Source organism: Pavona decussata, unplaced genomic scaffold (genome assembly GCF_977016875.1).
Source record: "Pavona decussata unplaced genomic scaffold, jaPavDecu1.1 SCAFFOLD_32, whole genome shotgun sequence".
Lineage (NCBI taxonomy): Eukaryota > Metazoa > Cnidaria > Anthozoa > Scleractinia > Agariciidae > Pavona > Pavona decussata.
The window spans coordinates 2487501-2501412 of NW_028145455.1; the positions used below are offsets into that span (position 1 = coordinate 2487501).

At 39.4% G+C, this 13912-nt stretch overlaps 1 protein-coding gene across 1 annotated transcript; it reads right to left on the reverse strand.

Moving 5' to 3' along the window:
* Positions 1 to 2561: 2561 nt before the first annotated feature.
* Positions 2562 to 13674, reverse strand: LOC146484627 (uncharacterized). Its single transcript, XM_085104718.1, has 5 exons — positions 13175 to 13674; positions 11462 to 11806; positions 8389 to 8805; positions 5601 to 5848; positions 2562 to 3689 (listed from the first exon to the last, which is right to left on the reverse strand). Exons 1-5 carry the CDS (start codon positions 13497 to 13499, stop codon positions 3231 to 3233), a joined length of 1794 nt encoding a protein of 597 aa, XP_084960844.1. The 5' UTR covers positions 13500 to 13674; the 3' UTR covers positions 2562 to 3230.
* Positions 13675 to 13912: the final 238 nt, after the last annotated feature.

A 13912-nucleotide genomic window follows, 5' to 3' on the forward strand; every position in this document is an offset into this window, starting at 1 on the left:
ATTGGTCTTTCATCGCTGCTTTCAACTACCCTCACACAACCCGACGTCGTACGCAGTTTTCCTCTTTGTATTCGGATTTTCTTGTTCTTCTACGAATTCGATCAGTTTCTTATCTGTCATCTCGACAAATCTGCTTGTAATTGTCTCCATATTGGAATAAACTTAACTTCGACTCGCGAAAAGACCAACTCAAAACTCCAAAAAGACCAAACGACAGCGAAACGGCGGAAAACCCTTCGGAAAACCGCAAGTGCTTGACGGCGCGCGAAAATACTGCGAGCTGATAGGTCAAAAATGATATCACACATGTGTGGATAAAAGTGATATCGCCACTGACGGGATAGCGCTTTTATCGATTTGCTATCACTCGGTATACCACTAAATTTTATATAATAAAGTACATTTTGTCTTGCTCCTACACGTTGACTTACTTTGTTCCTTTGATATAACAGGTCATTACAGTGATCCTATGTGAAAATATGGCTGATTCACTTAGTATGAATATTCCCTGCTGTCTTTTCTATTTAACATATATCGAAAAGAATAATAAAGCGGTTGCCATTTATGCATAAGGTCTTTTGTGTTGGATTATCATTTTTGTTTGATTACTTTTTATAATTAAGCTCTTTCTGTCACGCCACTAGGTGACGCTCTAACGGCTTGTAGCTGATTTTGTTACGCTAGATCACGCAACAGTAGTTCCTCGGGACCACGAGCCCGTAATAGCAGGAATTTATTTCAGTCAAACGTATATGATTTATTTTCGCCGGAGAGTTAGTTGCTGTCCGTAATAGCGAGGTGTCCGCAAGGCGAGAGTTGGCTGTACCCCTAACCGTGCCAAGTAACAAATCATACTGCTAATTTTTTGCATGTACAAGTACATTAATTTAAACTGTTTCGCCATTAAGCTGCTTTTCTTGTATTTTGGAACTTATGAGTAGCGTTCTAATTATCTTCAACGTAAATGAGAGATCCTCTGTGTGGTTTTCAAAACTTACCCACGTAAGAGTTGCACGCGAAATTGAAAATAAAAAAATAAATATAAATGATAAATTACCGGTTTCAACTAGTTGCTCTAGCTCTTAGCAAGAGAGGAGATCCTCTCTTGCTCTTAGAGATTTGTCTGAGATTGGTTGTAACTATGGTCCTTCGTGATGAAACTGAAAAGACTGAGAAAAAAAACTCGGAGCCTCAACAGAAACCAACGTAGTCGTCAGCTATAGTCAGCCAACAATTCGAAACAAATAAAAAACTCGCCTTGCGGACACCTCGCTATTACGGACAGCAACTAAATCCCCGACAAAAAAAACTTAGACGTTTGACTGAAATAAATTCCGATCCTTCTATTACGGGCACTCGCTTTAAGGACACCAACTAGCGGTCCCGAGGGTGTTCGCAATAAAGCTAGGAAGTTGACTGTAAATCGATTTTTTGTCTTTTTTCTAATTATATAACTCACCACACCCCTTTCTGACACTCCAAGGTAAGCGCCTCTACAGATGCAGTGATCTGGAATTCGCGAGCCTTGAATCGCTTTATCTTTTTTTTCAAAGACGGAACTCATTTTATACTATGAACGAAACGTTTTGAGGCAAAATTTAATCTGTTCTGTTTACTTCAATTGTGATGTCAAGTTGCCATGAAAATTGGTTCCATTCTGAATGCGCGCGCTTAATCTTCCAACATGCGTTATTGTCCAAACACGATGATAAATTTAGTCCTGTCTTTTTCTTTTACTGAATCCTTTGATTTTATGTCACTAAAGTGAGACAAATCCCTTATTTATTTTTCATTTTCCTTCTCTCTAGAGCTTGTAGGAAAAGACTCGCGAAGCGTAGAGAATGCGCATCGATACCTGCTCGCGCGCATCCCAAATTCTCAAGTTCTCTTTTGCCCGTTTCTCTCCCAAGCCTTTAACTCTTTCTATCCTTGGGTGCCGTTTTGCGTAATTACAGACTTTTAGATCAATGGGGAAAAACATAAGGACGGTACCCCCTAATATAGACGAATTTTTCGCCCTCTCGTCAACTCCCCTGTTCACTAATGAGCTCTCATAAAATCTCGTGCGCTCTCGTTAACTTTCGTGCGCCTTCGTATATTCTCGTCAACTCTCGGGCTCTCACTTCAACTCTCGAGCGCACCTGTCAACCCTCATTAGCACTTGTCAACTCTCATATGCTCTTCTCAACTTTCGTGTGTTTTTATCAACTGTCAAGTGCCCTCATCAACTTTCATGCGCTCTCTTCAACTCTCGAGCGCTTTCAAATTTAAAACCGTTTGAAACTGCGACGATTCTCATTTGATCAACAAGTGTTCACTGCGTCTCTCTCGTTTGGACTAGTAACTTTCGTGCGTTGCGTGAGAATCTCATGTCCGTCTTACAAACTTTGCTATCCAGAGTACACTATAGTTTTTCGTCACATCTATGAAATAACAAGCGACAGCAAGAATTTTGGTTAAAAGACAAACATTTTTATTTAAATAACATTTTTGGCAGATTGACTGCGCTTTGTCAGTTGCATAGCTACCTTCATTTGAAATATTGAAAGCAAGAAATACATTGTTTCTAAAAGCAAAATCCTTTATTTATCGGTGCAGTACAAACCATTGTTTATACATATTTAGCGACTACGTAATTCTGTCGTAAAATATCAATTGAATCAATTTACAATAACACCTACATTTTTTATAGACCTCGGGGTCTTTTAAAGCAGCATAGCATTTTAAACTGAAAGCTTCCATCAGGATCACACAACTGATCATTTCGGTGGATATTTGTTCGGAAGGCGTTAATCGCCTCAGAAATTCAGATTTAGTTTAAATGTAGTATAAATTTTAGTCTAGTTTTCATCGGAAAAATGTCAGCTCGAAATTTCGTAACACACTGGAAAGCTAATTTCTTTCGTTGTCGGAAGGCTAAATATCTCGTTAAAAATGCAAAATAAGATCAGCTAGCATTTTCGTAAAGCCTATAACAGCTCGTAAATTGGGAAAATAAGACTCCGTTTCCTAAAACTATCTAAAAGTTTCAGCCACTTAAATGTTGGCCAATAGCGTCCGGTCTCTACTGAAGAAAAATTTTACGAACCACACCCTTTAACAATATTTGAAAAACAAAATTGAAGACCGCGAGGACGCCGAAGACTAACACTGACTCAACATCAGGGAGCTCCAAAGTTGGTATGTCAAGAAAAGCTTTAAAAATCTGTCAATCCAATATTTTGATGTCTTCAGCTTGGCCAGTAACGATCCTTACGGAGAACAACCCTCTGCAGCAGTCGTTCTGCAGCTCCAGTGGTAATTTCACTCCTCGTAGCTGAAACTCGCGGACTGGCTGACTCTGACTGACTCTCTTCCATGTCCACATCTCTTGGCGTCTCTGGTGCGTTTGCCATGCATTGCGTCATTCTTTGAAGTTCACATCGAAACGTTTGGCAAATACTTTTCATGCCTTCATCTAATGAGAACTTCTTTGCTTGCTTTGAGATGGGACCAATCGTCGACCCATTGAACGTGATGAGGTCTACCCGACAGAACCTTTCATTCAGCTTATCTTGAAGCTTTGCTTGCAAGTCCTCCAAGTCGACATCTTCATTTTCGGTCTTCTTAATTTCCTGTATGACAATGTCATGAGCGGTGCCATAAAGGCGCTCCATAGAAATATCCCCCGCGATTGAATACTCAATTATCTAGAAAAGCAAAGAACAAAGACACAGTGGCTTTCATTTGAGCTTCGTAAAACCAAAACCAAAGTAATTACTCAAGCCAATGAATCACAACAGATGTAAACCGGACAAACGGCCAATCAGAGATAGAAGCAAGCCGCGGGAACTCGAGGACGAGCAAGTCACAATTGGTTTTGGTTTTACTTCTCATTGGCTGAGAAAGTGGAGTAAAGTTTTGTCAACCAATCAGAGATCGAAGCAAATACATGTAACCGGTGCCAAGCGCGGGAACTCGCCTACGATCCAGTCACGATTGGTTTTGGTGTTGCTTCTCATTGGTTGAGAAAGTGGAGTGGAGTTTTATCAACCAATCACAGAGTGTAGTAAAGCAAAACAAAAGCAAAGGCGAACTTTATTTCGGCACTCACTTGAAAATCACTCTATAGATGAATAAAGTGAATTAAAAAAGTCGTTTGAGTCGCTGGTGGATCGTAAGGCCAGGGTTTACCTGACTTACCAACGGCACCGTTTCCGGCGCATAGAAGAGCCCGTTTGCTTTTGCTTTAGTACGCTATATGATTGGTCAAAAAAAATCTCGCGCCACTTTCTCAACCAATTGGAAAACAAACCAAACCCAACAGTGACTTGCGCGCACCGCGTTTTCCCGCGCTTGACGCCATTTGCTTATTTTTCATTCAAGTTACGATTGGTTCATTGAGTTGTTTGCGTTTTTTGCCGTTAGTTACCTCCAGTGATTATTATAGTTTTAGTTATACCAATTAAAGTAATAACTCTTGTCCTAAGCAACGCAACGAACAAATCAGAACTCGATGTCGACAGCGGAAACTGATTAGAGATGGCACAAGTTTTTTTTAACCAATTACAGAAGTGGTGATTGTGGAGAAGCGACCGTTTCTGAAGGCGCAACTATACACAACTCCAAGAACGTTTCCTATATTTTTCCCCTAACAGCCGTCATTTGAAAAAAAAATCTTATAGAAAGACAAGTTTCTGTGTCTTCAGGAAAACCAGCGAGGTTATGGGCCAGTTAATTAAAGAGAGTCAAACTTAGGCCGCGGGTGAGTACCACGACAATTTGATGTCATTTCAAAACTCAAAAATGCCTGTCTGACAACAGAAACAACAAAATAATTGTCTAGCTTTGTTAAAAATTATTACCCCAGTGCAATAAAACTGTCGATTAGTACTTCCGGCTAGAGACAGAGTAGGCCGGTATGGATTGAAACTTGAAAATGTTAGGCTAATGTTTTTCAAGTTTTATTTTTGTTTCCAAAATGCGCTAGAACAAAGTACGAGTTTTTCCTGTCAGGGAATTGAGTTGATTTCTCTCCTCTCGTTGTTCTAGAATTATTTTGTAGCAAATTGAAGGTCTTCTTTTGGCAAAAGAGGTCAAAAACACCCGATAATACTTCCCCTTTAAGACAATCAGTGGGCCTCCAAATCTGTTTATAAGTGGTTTATTTCAAGAAGATAAATAGTTTTCTAGTCTGGGATGCAAGCCTTCTTGTTACCATCAGCAGCAGACAATTTTTAGATACGACTGTTGGCAAAATTGAAAATGGGTTAGAACTTGGTTTTGTTAAACACCGTCTAAACTGTCTTTTAATAACTGACTTTACGTTTTTCGAGTAAATTGTCAGCCATAATTCTACACAAAGAACAGAATTCGACATTGTAGTTACACCCTAAACTCTTCAGTTTTGCCAAAAGAAAAAAAAATGATAGATGTATTTTTTCCGTCAGTAACACAAGCATACTCTTTTTCCGAATATACCCGTGTCACTGACTTGAAAAATACATCTATCATTTTAATCACCAGTCTAAAAAACATAACATCACATCTCTTTCTCAAGAAAAAGGATGTTAAAAAACAGCAACACCTAGACAAGGACTAACTCTTAAAGTCGTTCTTACCTCAGGAATAAGCTTGAGATTTTGTGTGTGGATAAATTGGCCACCAGTCTTCACGGAAATTCCAGTAAAAAAGTCTGCCATCAAGTCATGAGCAGGGTTTGGTGGGTTAGACGACCCATGCTTGAATGTGCTCCCCATTACTGTGTAGAGGGTAACAGAATTCCCCACCAGTTCCCTGCAGAGCTTTGTCACATCGTGGCCGTGGGTACACTGGTAAATGTCTAGAGTTCCTCTTGGATCTTCCAGTGCTGCAAAGAAATTGTCGAAGGAATAGAGATGTCATTGAACGAGTGTATTAAAGGTCCAAGTTCTTTATGCATTATACATGCATTATCTGCACCAAAGGGACCGTTCATTTTTTATGAGCATGGGGGGGCTGGTGGGATTTGGTTAATTGCCACTACGAAACTGTATGACCCCCCCCCCCCCCCCTAGCATGCAATTTTTTTCCACATGGCCCCCCCCAAGCAGAAACTATTTTTTTCTGATGACCCCTCCCCCTTCCCACCCAACCAGAAACAAATCATACTCCTAACTTTAACAAAACGCTTATGTACTGTTTATATCAAAGATAAACGTAATTGTTACTGTGATTTTTTACAGTACTATTAACAAGTTACCGTTCTCTGCTTAGGTAAAGATTTCTCTTGTTTAAAAAAACGTTTTATAGATAGCAACACGTTTACAGCAACGACAAACCCTAAATTTCCATTTAGATTCTCAAAGAAACTATAAAAATTAATCAAGCAAATGGTTAACGTAAAATTACTCCCCTTCGAGTAGAAACAATTAATACACGTACAGATCTGACTAACAAAATACGGATCGAAGCATACCAATCAACGATTATGAGTCATATTAAGCAGAAAAAAACAGCGGACGCACAGATATCAGGCACGTAGGTAAGGGTTAGATAGGGGTGTTCGTTGAGCTCTAAATCTTGCTGAGCGCCGGAGGCACTGTTACTAGGGGGGTCCGGGGGCATGCTCCCCCGGAAATTTTTGAAAATCTAGGTTCCCAGAAACCTCATTTCCTGCATTTTGAGACCCATTTTAGGCAAATCACAAATTTGTTTTACAGCAGCTTTTTGAACTATATACATCATTTCTACGGCATAATTGTTTCAACTTAAACAAGAAAGTTCAATGTACATTCCGCGCCCTGTCGAGTTCTGATAGCTATTTGATCTACTGATAGTCATACACCAAGCTGGTAAACTGCATCATTCTCGGGTGTAGGCCTTCGAACAAATTGACTATCTCGTCAAGATTGACAGGCATATCATATTTGACATGCATTAGAACCAGGGCGGACATTCTACTCTCTCGCATGGTACACCTCATGTAGTTGTTCAACCTCCTCATTAAGTGCTTTTTCTTCCGCCATTACTGATCTGTAAAGGGGGTTCGTTCGAACCCCCCCCCCCCCCCCCTCCTACGCGCCTGGATATTAAAGTACTGCTATTAAAAATGACAGTTACAAGCTTTTCTAAAGATGGCCTACGGCTCAGATTTACCGTCAACTGAAGTCACCAACAACAGTTCTATTATTAAAAACTAATCTGGATGTTCACACTAGGCATACTACTGAGTCTACTGATACTCCTGGGCTCAAATAATTTACTAATCAACAGTCTTTACAACAGTGCGTACTATTAAACAGAACATTAAAGAATCTATTGATATAGTTCTGAGTACAACCACTTTGTAGAAAACTACTCCCCCACGGATGATTCAATAGTGAGACTGTTACGTTTTTATATTAATTTGAACTTGTACAAACATAGGTGTCTACTTCAGTTTATATTCATTATTGCTTTTCCAACAGATATGCTTCATTTCCTGAGTTGTTGTTAATATAAAATGCAGATTTCGACCTCGCAGTATGTAAAACAAATTAAAAGTGGTTAGGAAAATCGCATTAAATAAAATTGAAATAATATTCAATTTCTTCATCTGTTTCTGTGTTGAGCCACTTTCAATTTCCCCTACTAGCCAATTATTGCTGGTGACCCCCCCCCCCCCTCTTTCACTCAATTTTTTTTGGTAGTCCCCCCCTTTAGTGGCCCCCCCCTAAATCCCACCAGGCCCCCCATGCTCATAAAAAATGAACGGTCCCAAAAGAAGCACCAAAAGACAAACATTTTCTCAATACAAAGCAGTTGTTTAGTAGGGACCGAATTTTCAATAAGAAGCAAGAAGATACATTCAAATGCAGCGAGGCCTTGGCTTTTAGTAGGCTATTGCATTTATCTCATATATAAAAAGGTGGAATAATGTCATTAGCATACAACTGATATAACAGGATTTTAACCAGTTGATGGGCTTGTCAATGTTGTCATGTTCTATTTTTAGCTTAGAACAAGACTTTCTTTTTCCGAGTATGCCTGTGTCCCCAACTAAAAATACATCTAGCTAGCCATCATTAATTTGAACAGTTCTAAGCTTTCCTTTTAAAATCAGCCACAAGTGATCATCCTTCTTCCACAACTTCCACTTAACCACCACAAATCCATTGCTGCAACACTATAACTCTAATAAAGTTTATTAGTTACTCTGACTGGTAGCAGTAAAATTGCTCAAACAATAGTATTTTATTATTACTGTAGACAGTATTCATTTTCTCGATATGGAACTTGCCTACACACAATTAGGCTTAAGCAGGGGCATCCTTTCACTTGAAAATATATTTTAAAACTATTCCCCTGCAACAGTCTCAATAACAAGCTAAAGCCAGTTCAATACCAAGAATAGGTATTAATGGTCTATTTCAGGTGTACTCTACTCACGCAGTAATATACAGACTTTCACAGCTTCCTTGCGGCATTGGAAGTCATCACCATTGACAGACTGACTAAGATGTACTGCCAAAGCAAGACCATCAGCCAGACCTTTTCTGACGCCTCTCTTACCAAAACATCGAAGGCTGTTGATGTAGTTCTTCATTTTTTCTTTGTCATCCGTAAAGTTCTGAAGGTAAGCTATCCTGTTACTGTGGGGACGGCCTGATTGGTTGCGCGAGGGCAGATGATGGTTCTGGTAACTGACCAATGCCAGTCGGAATTGAAGATCTTTTTTAAAGATTTTGTCTACTGTGTGAATCAGTTGCGTCTTCAGGTGACCCAACACGATGGGATTTGATGTCGCACAGTCAACGACAACAATCATGTCCAACTTTTTGTCACTGTGGTGCTCGTCTGGCAACACTACAACACAACAAGACAGTATTTAGTAAATAAAAATATCACAGCCTGTCCAAGACCTGCTAGTACCTTACACAAATGACCCCGCAGGCGAGTTTGACTGGTAACTCATGCTTTACAATAACTGTCAAAATTTTGCATGCTGATTGGCTCATAGCTATCAGTGTTTCAGGTAAAAAACCCAACAAAGCTGGCTAATCCTGACCGTACAAGAAAACCATGTCTATTGACCCCTCAAAATTCTTCATAGGCTCCCTGACTTTGAAAGTTATCCGGAACTCTGAGCTATTACCTATAAGAGTGCAGACTATAAAAATGATGTCACAAGTCACGCATGGTAATAGTTATATTATATATTATTTTAACACTCTGTAATATTGGGCCATTTATTGTGAACATGCTTTTCAAGAATTGGAGGGCTCCTATGTACAGTAAAACCTCGATTTTATGATATGGCAAGGGGGCAGCAAAATCATAATTATCGTTAAATTGGGATATCCTTGTAAACAAACTCCTGATTTAAAAATAACTTTTGCCGGGACACAGATAGCCTCCCACGCAATTGTTTTTAGGGGACTTGTATTACCTCCTCCCCACAAACGACTGCTCACCCAAGCGCCACATTCCTTTCTGCCGCTAAGCCAATCACAGCAAACCTTCTAAAATCTGGAAGGTACTTGACCTAATGACCTCAGTATGACTCTCGCGGGAATAGTGAAAAACATCATGGCAAAGACAGAACTTGACCGACCTTATGTGTGCTTTGAGCAGCATGTGCCCTACATTCGGTATTTCTCAGTTGTTAAAATACCTATCAACTGACTACAATTTTTGGACTAATTTTTTATTTTATATTAATTTTATCACTGCAGATCTCCCCTTGATACTTAGTCTCTTGTAGCACTTCGTACAAACAAACAAATCTGCTCCAGAGTTTCGACCCCTGAAAAAGGTGATACCTTCACCAACTGTCAACTCGATCAGGAGAGGAAGGCTGATTAATACACTTTCCCGAAGATTTCGACTTTCCCAGCAGATAACGGTGTCAAAAGTTGCACAAGAAGCGCTTGTATTCACATTCAATGTATATATTTTTTGGTGTTTCCGCCATGATGACCAGCCATTCCAGAAGTTAAAAAATATATATATATTCCAACTTAACTCCCGCATCTCTGAAGACTGTACAAAGCTCGCGGGAAACGGAAGCAGTCTTCGTAACCAGCAATTTGATATCATTAGACAATGCCTCGATGATGATTGGCTAGGGTGCTTGGGGAGTAAAACAATGGGAAAGGAATGTGGCGCTTGGGTGAGCAGGCGTTTGTGAGGAGGAGGTAATATGGGAGGCTAGGATACAGAATGTTGATCGTTAAATCGGGAATATTGGTAGATCAACGATCGTAAAATCGGGGTTCCACTGTACATGTACATGTATATGCAAAAGGATAGTAAAATTATTACAATGTGTTTATGGCAAAGAAGTAAAAATAGAATCCAAAAACCAAAAAAAAAAAAAAAAAATAGAATCCAAGGTGAGCCAGTTTTAACACATGTGGATTTTGTGTGCTTACAGCAACTTTATTGTTCAAGGCTTAATTTCTAAGAATGTGCAGTTCCAGAAAAAAGTCCTTACCCACCCCATGGAAAATCATTGGAAATACCTAGGAGGGGGTGTTAAAAGCCAAAATCTTAGAAGCAAAGTATGAAGCTAAACTAGAATTTCCCTGGAGGGGGGGGGGGGGTGGTGCAAAACAAAAAAGCCTCCCATGGGGGAAGTATGGATAATTTATTTTCTGGAACTGCACAGTGTGCTGATAATTAGGGCTTGAGATAAAATTACAGGTCAATTAGGGGAATCCTTGTCATGTCCCAAATCAACCCACCCCTTCCACACAAAAAATTGCATGGGAGAATTAGCCTGTTTCCTACAGATCAACGCCGTAACAGATTGGATGAAATACGCGGTCGACGTGGTCGAGTGGTTAGAGGCGCAGACTTGTAATCTGGAGGACCCAGGTTTCAAGTCTTCTCTAACCACTAGCTTGGATTTGTTTCTGTTCAAATCCTCGACCAATCTCTGTAAATACAGTAGCCAACTGGTAAGCCTCCTACAGTTGGAATTTTTAAGAGTTTCCATTCTGCTTAAAATATTTGTTTGATTACACGGCCCCACAATCTTCTACCCTTAAATATAACCGTGTATAAATAAATTTACTTTCTTTCTCTCTTACTTAAATACACATGAAAATCCACCCAGGAACTGCAACATGAATTAGAAAACCTGAAATTTTGTGGTCTTTGAGAAAATTTGGGGTTAAGATGAGAGAAGTTCAAAAGCTTTTTTTTTATCCAGGAGATAAATTTAATTTGGTGACCCATACTGATGAGAAACCAGAAGATTTCATTTCATACCCGAGGAGACTCCCAGATAAACCCTGGAGGTCTGGTAGAAACATGTATGACTGCACTAGCAATTTGTGCACAAAACAAAGGACAAGTTTGATTGTAGGAGCCTTTTATAGATTTCTTGCCCAGAAAAGTCATTAAAGACATAAATTATACATATTTAATTTAACACCCTTTTGATAAAATCCTTCAATATTACATTTTGTTGTTATTTTTTGACATTTTTTTACTGTGATCAGTCCACAGAGCTCACCTGGTGAGGAAACATCCTTCATGGATGCTGAAGGGGTTATTGGCTGCAGAACAATTTGTGACTCGTCACCAATCATCACTGCCTTGACCCCACAAAGATTAAGCCATGGTTCCTTCTTAAGAGCATCATTGCGAAGTATATCCAGCAATTCGCTTCTATTGGGTATTTCAAATGTCAAATTAAACCAATTAAGTGCATCTTCTTCGCATCTAACAAAGCACAATTCTTCAGGTCTGCAGCAGGTGCGGAGAGCACCACACATACTGGCTGTCAGCATGGCCTTTGTGCTTTCCACGTTGAAGTCTTTTCTTTGTGTTGCAAATGAGAATTGCACCAATTCCATTGCTGCAAATGGTATCAGAACATTAAAACTTCTTGTAATGATTAATTAATGACTATTTTGCAATAAAATAAAAGGAAATAAAATTTAGACATGGTTAGCCAACCCATTTTGAGCAGATCTAATTGTGGTTGCAGCATAAAGGGAATGAAAAATTTAGCACTCAGAACAATTTGTTTTATACAAGTGTGCAAGATATCATAAAGCCTTTGTTAAATACAGTAGAACACTGCTAAGTCAAACTCAGTGAACTCGAACTCCCCGTTAACTAAAAAAAATCTGATTTTCCCTGGATTTTGCCCTGTCATTTAAAGGGGCAGTGTCGCCTATTTGTGATGTTACTTTGAATGGCCAAAAAACACATTTGCATCAACAGAATCGCTGTTAACAGTAACCCTACTACTACTCAGAAACTAGCGTTAGTTATAACAGTGAGTAATCAATGGGTAATCAACTGATTACAGTCATTGATTATTGCCGATGATCAATGGGTAATCAGTGACTAATGGATGAACAAACATTTTGTGGCCTATCGATTACTCAACGATGTCACTGATTATTCATTGATGCTATTGATTGTTAACTCATCAATTACTTACTGATCACCCATCAATTACTCATTGATTACACATATATTATTATGCAGCATTTTCTTTATTATAACTGAATTTCCTGTTATAAATCTTTACATGAATGGTTCGCAACAATGATGATAGTCAAGAGGAATTGTATATGAAAGGTTGAGTGGGGAAAGTAACTGAATAAATAGGAATTTAGAAAAACGAAACGGCATGCATCATATTGCTTTGGTGGACGGCAGAATTACTGAAAAGGATTTATTCAGAATGTCCAGTTGTCTGTCTCACTCTCCTGGCTATCAGAGTTTGGAAAAAATAGGTGTAAATTTAAGACTTGTAAGTTTTTTTGCTGGGATAAGAGTTTTCCATCTAAGGCTGTTGTTTCCATCTACAAATGTAAACATGAAATTGTTGTTATTTCTTTATTTTTGATTTGGTACAGTTTGTCTAGCCAGGAGATTATGTCGATGACCAATCAATGACATCAATGACTAATCAATGACTGAAAATGTTGTGGCCTGTCAATAAATTATTCATCGATTACTCATTGATCATTGGAAATAATCAATGACTAATCAACTGATTACCCATTGGTTACACATTGATTACTCATTTATTGCATTGATGTCATCGATTTGTTGCGCCTGGTAGTTAGGGATAGAGCACTGTGATAATCTGACCTCCCCTCCCCCCCCCCCCCCCCCACAAATCAAAACAAAAGAGATATGCACACTCAACAAGTAGTCTCCTACCCATACAAACAAAAACTTTTGAACACTTCAAAAGCCCCGTTACCTGGTAGATTACACTCAGTGTCCGTGCAAGGTGGCTCCTTGAAAGCTTTGATAATTCCGTTCACAAGATCTAATCGATTAACTTCCTTCAAAAGTTGCTCGAGTATTGCCAAGTTATTTTGTTCCAAGAGCCCTTTCTGCTTCATACAACTAAAGAGTTTCCTCGGCGTGCAGCATTTCTCGAGAATCCTTGCAGGAATTTTATCTTCCAGCAAATATTTCAAGCTCTCTAGGTCTTCATCCCGAATTTCTTGTGACAGTCGTTCTAAAAACGTGAGAAAAGGGTTCAGAAACTCTCCAGAACCGCCAGAGCCGCCATTAGCCATCAGGAGCGCAAGCAGATCCAGAAACCGTCCCAGAGAATCGTCGAAGCTGTAGCTTCATTTAGTTTTGTAGCACAGATATCTAAGGCGAAGTTCCAGACCCTACCATATGATGTTTCGACCGAAATGGGCAAATTAATTTTGATCAAATTTTACCAAAATGTGCGATGTGAGTTTCGCCGTTTAGGAGACCTGGGCTCCACTTCCGCTTCTAAAAGCAACCCGTACCCGTGGGGGAGGTAGAGGGACATTTTTTCATGGGCGTAAAAAATTGTCCTCCCCGCCGGTAATAGCAGATACTATAAATCACACTTGACTAATTTTTGTCTACTTTTTGAAGTTAGAAAAAGAGAAGACCCCAAGCAGGAACCTTACCACTACACTGTCCGACGACCTGGGCTCCTGCGACAACCGGC

Excerpts from the sequence above, each read along its gene's own strand:
- LOC146484627 (XM_085104718.1), bottom strand. The coding sequence starts at position 13,499 with ATGGCTAATGGCGGCTCTGGCGGTTCTGGAGAGTTTCTGAACCCTTTT. Across the intron at positions 8,806-11,461 it reads GAAGGATGTTTCCTCACCAG|TGTTGCCAGACGAGCACCAC; the intron begins GTGAGCTCTGTG and ends GTTGTGTTGTAG. Across the intron at positions 5,849-8,388 it reads GAAAGTCTGTATATTACTGC|CACTGGAAGATCCAAGAGGA; the intron begins GTGAGTAGAGTA and ends ATTTCTTTGCAG.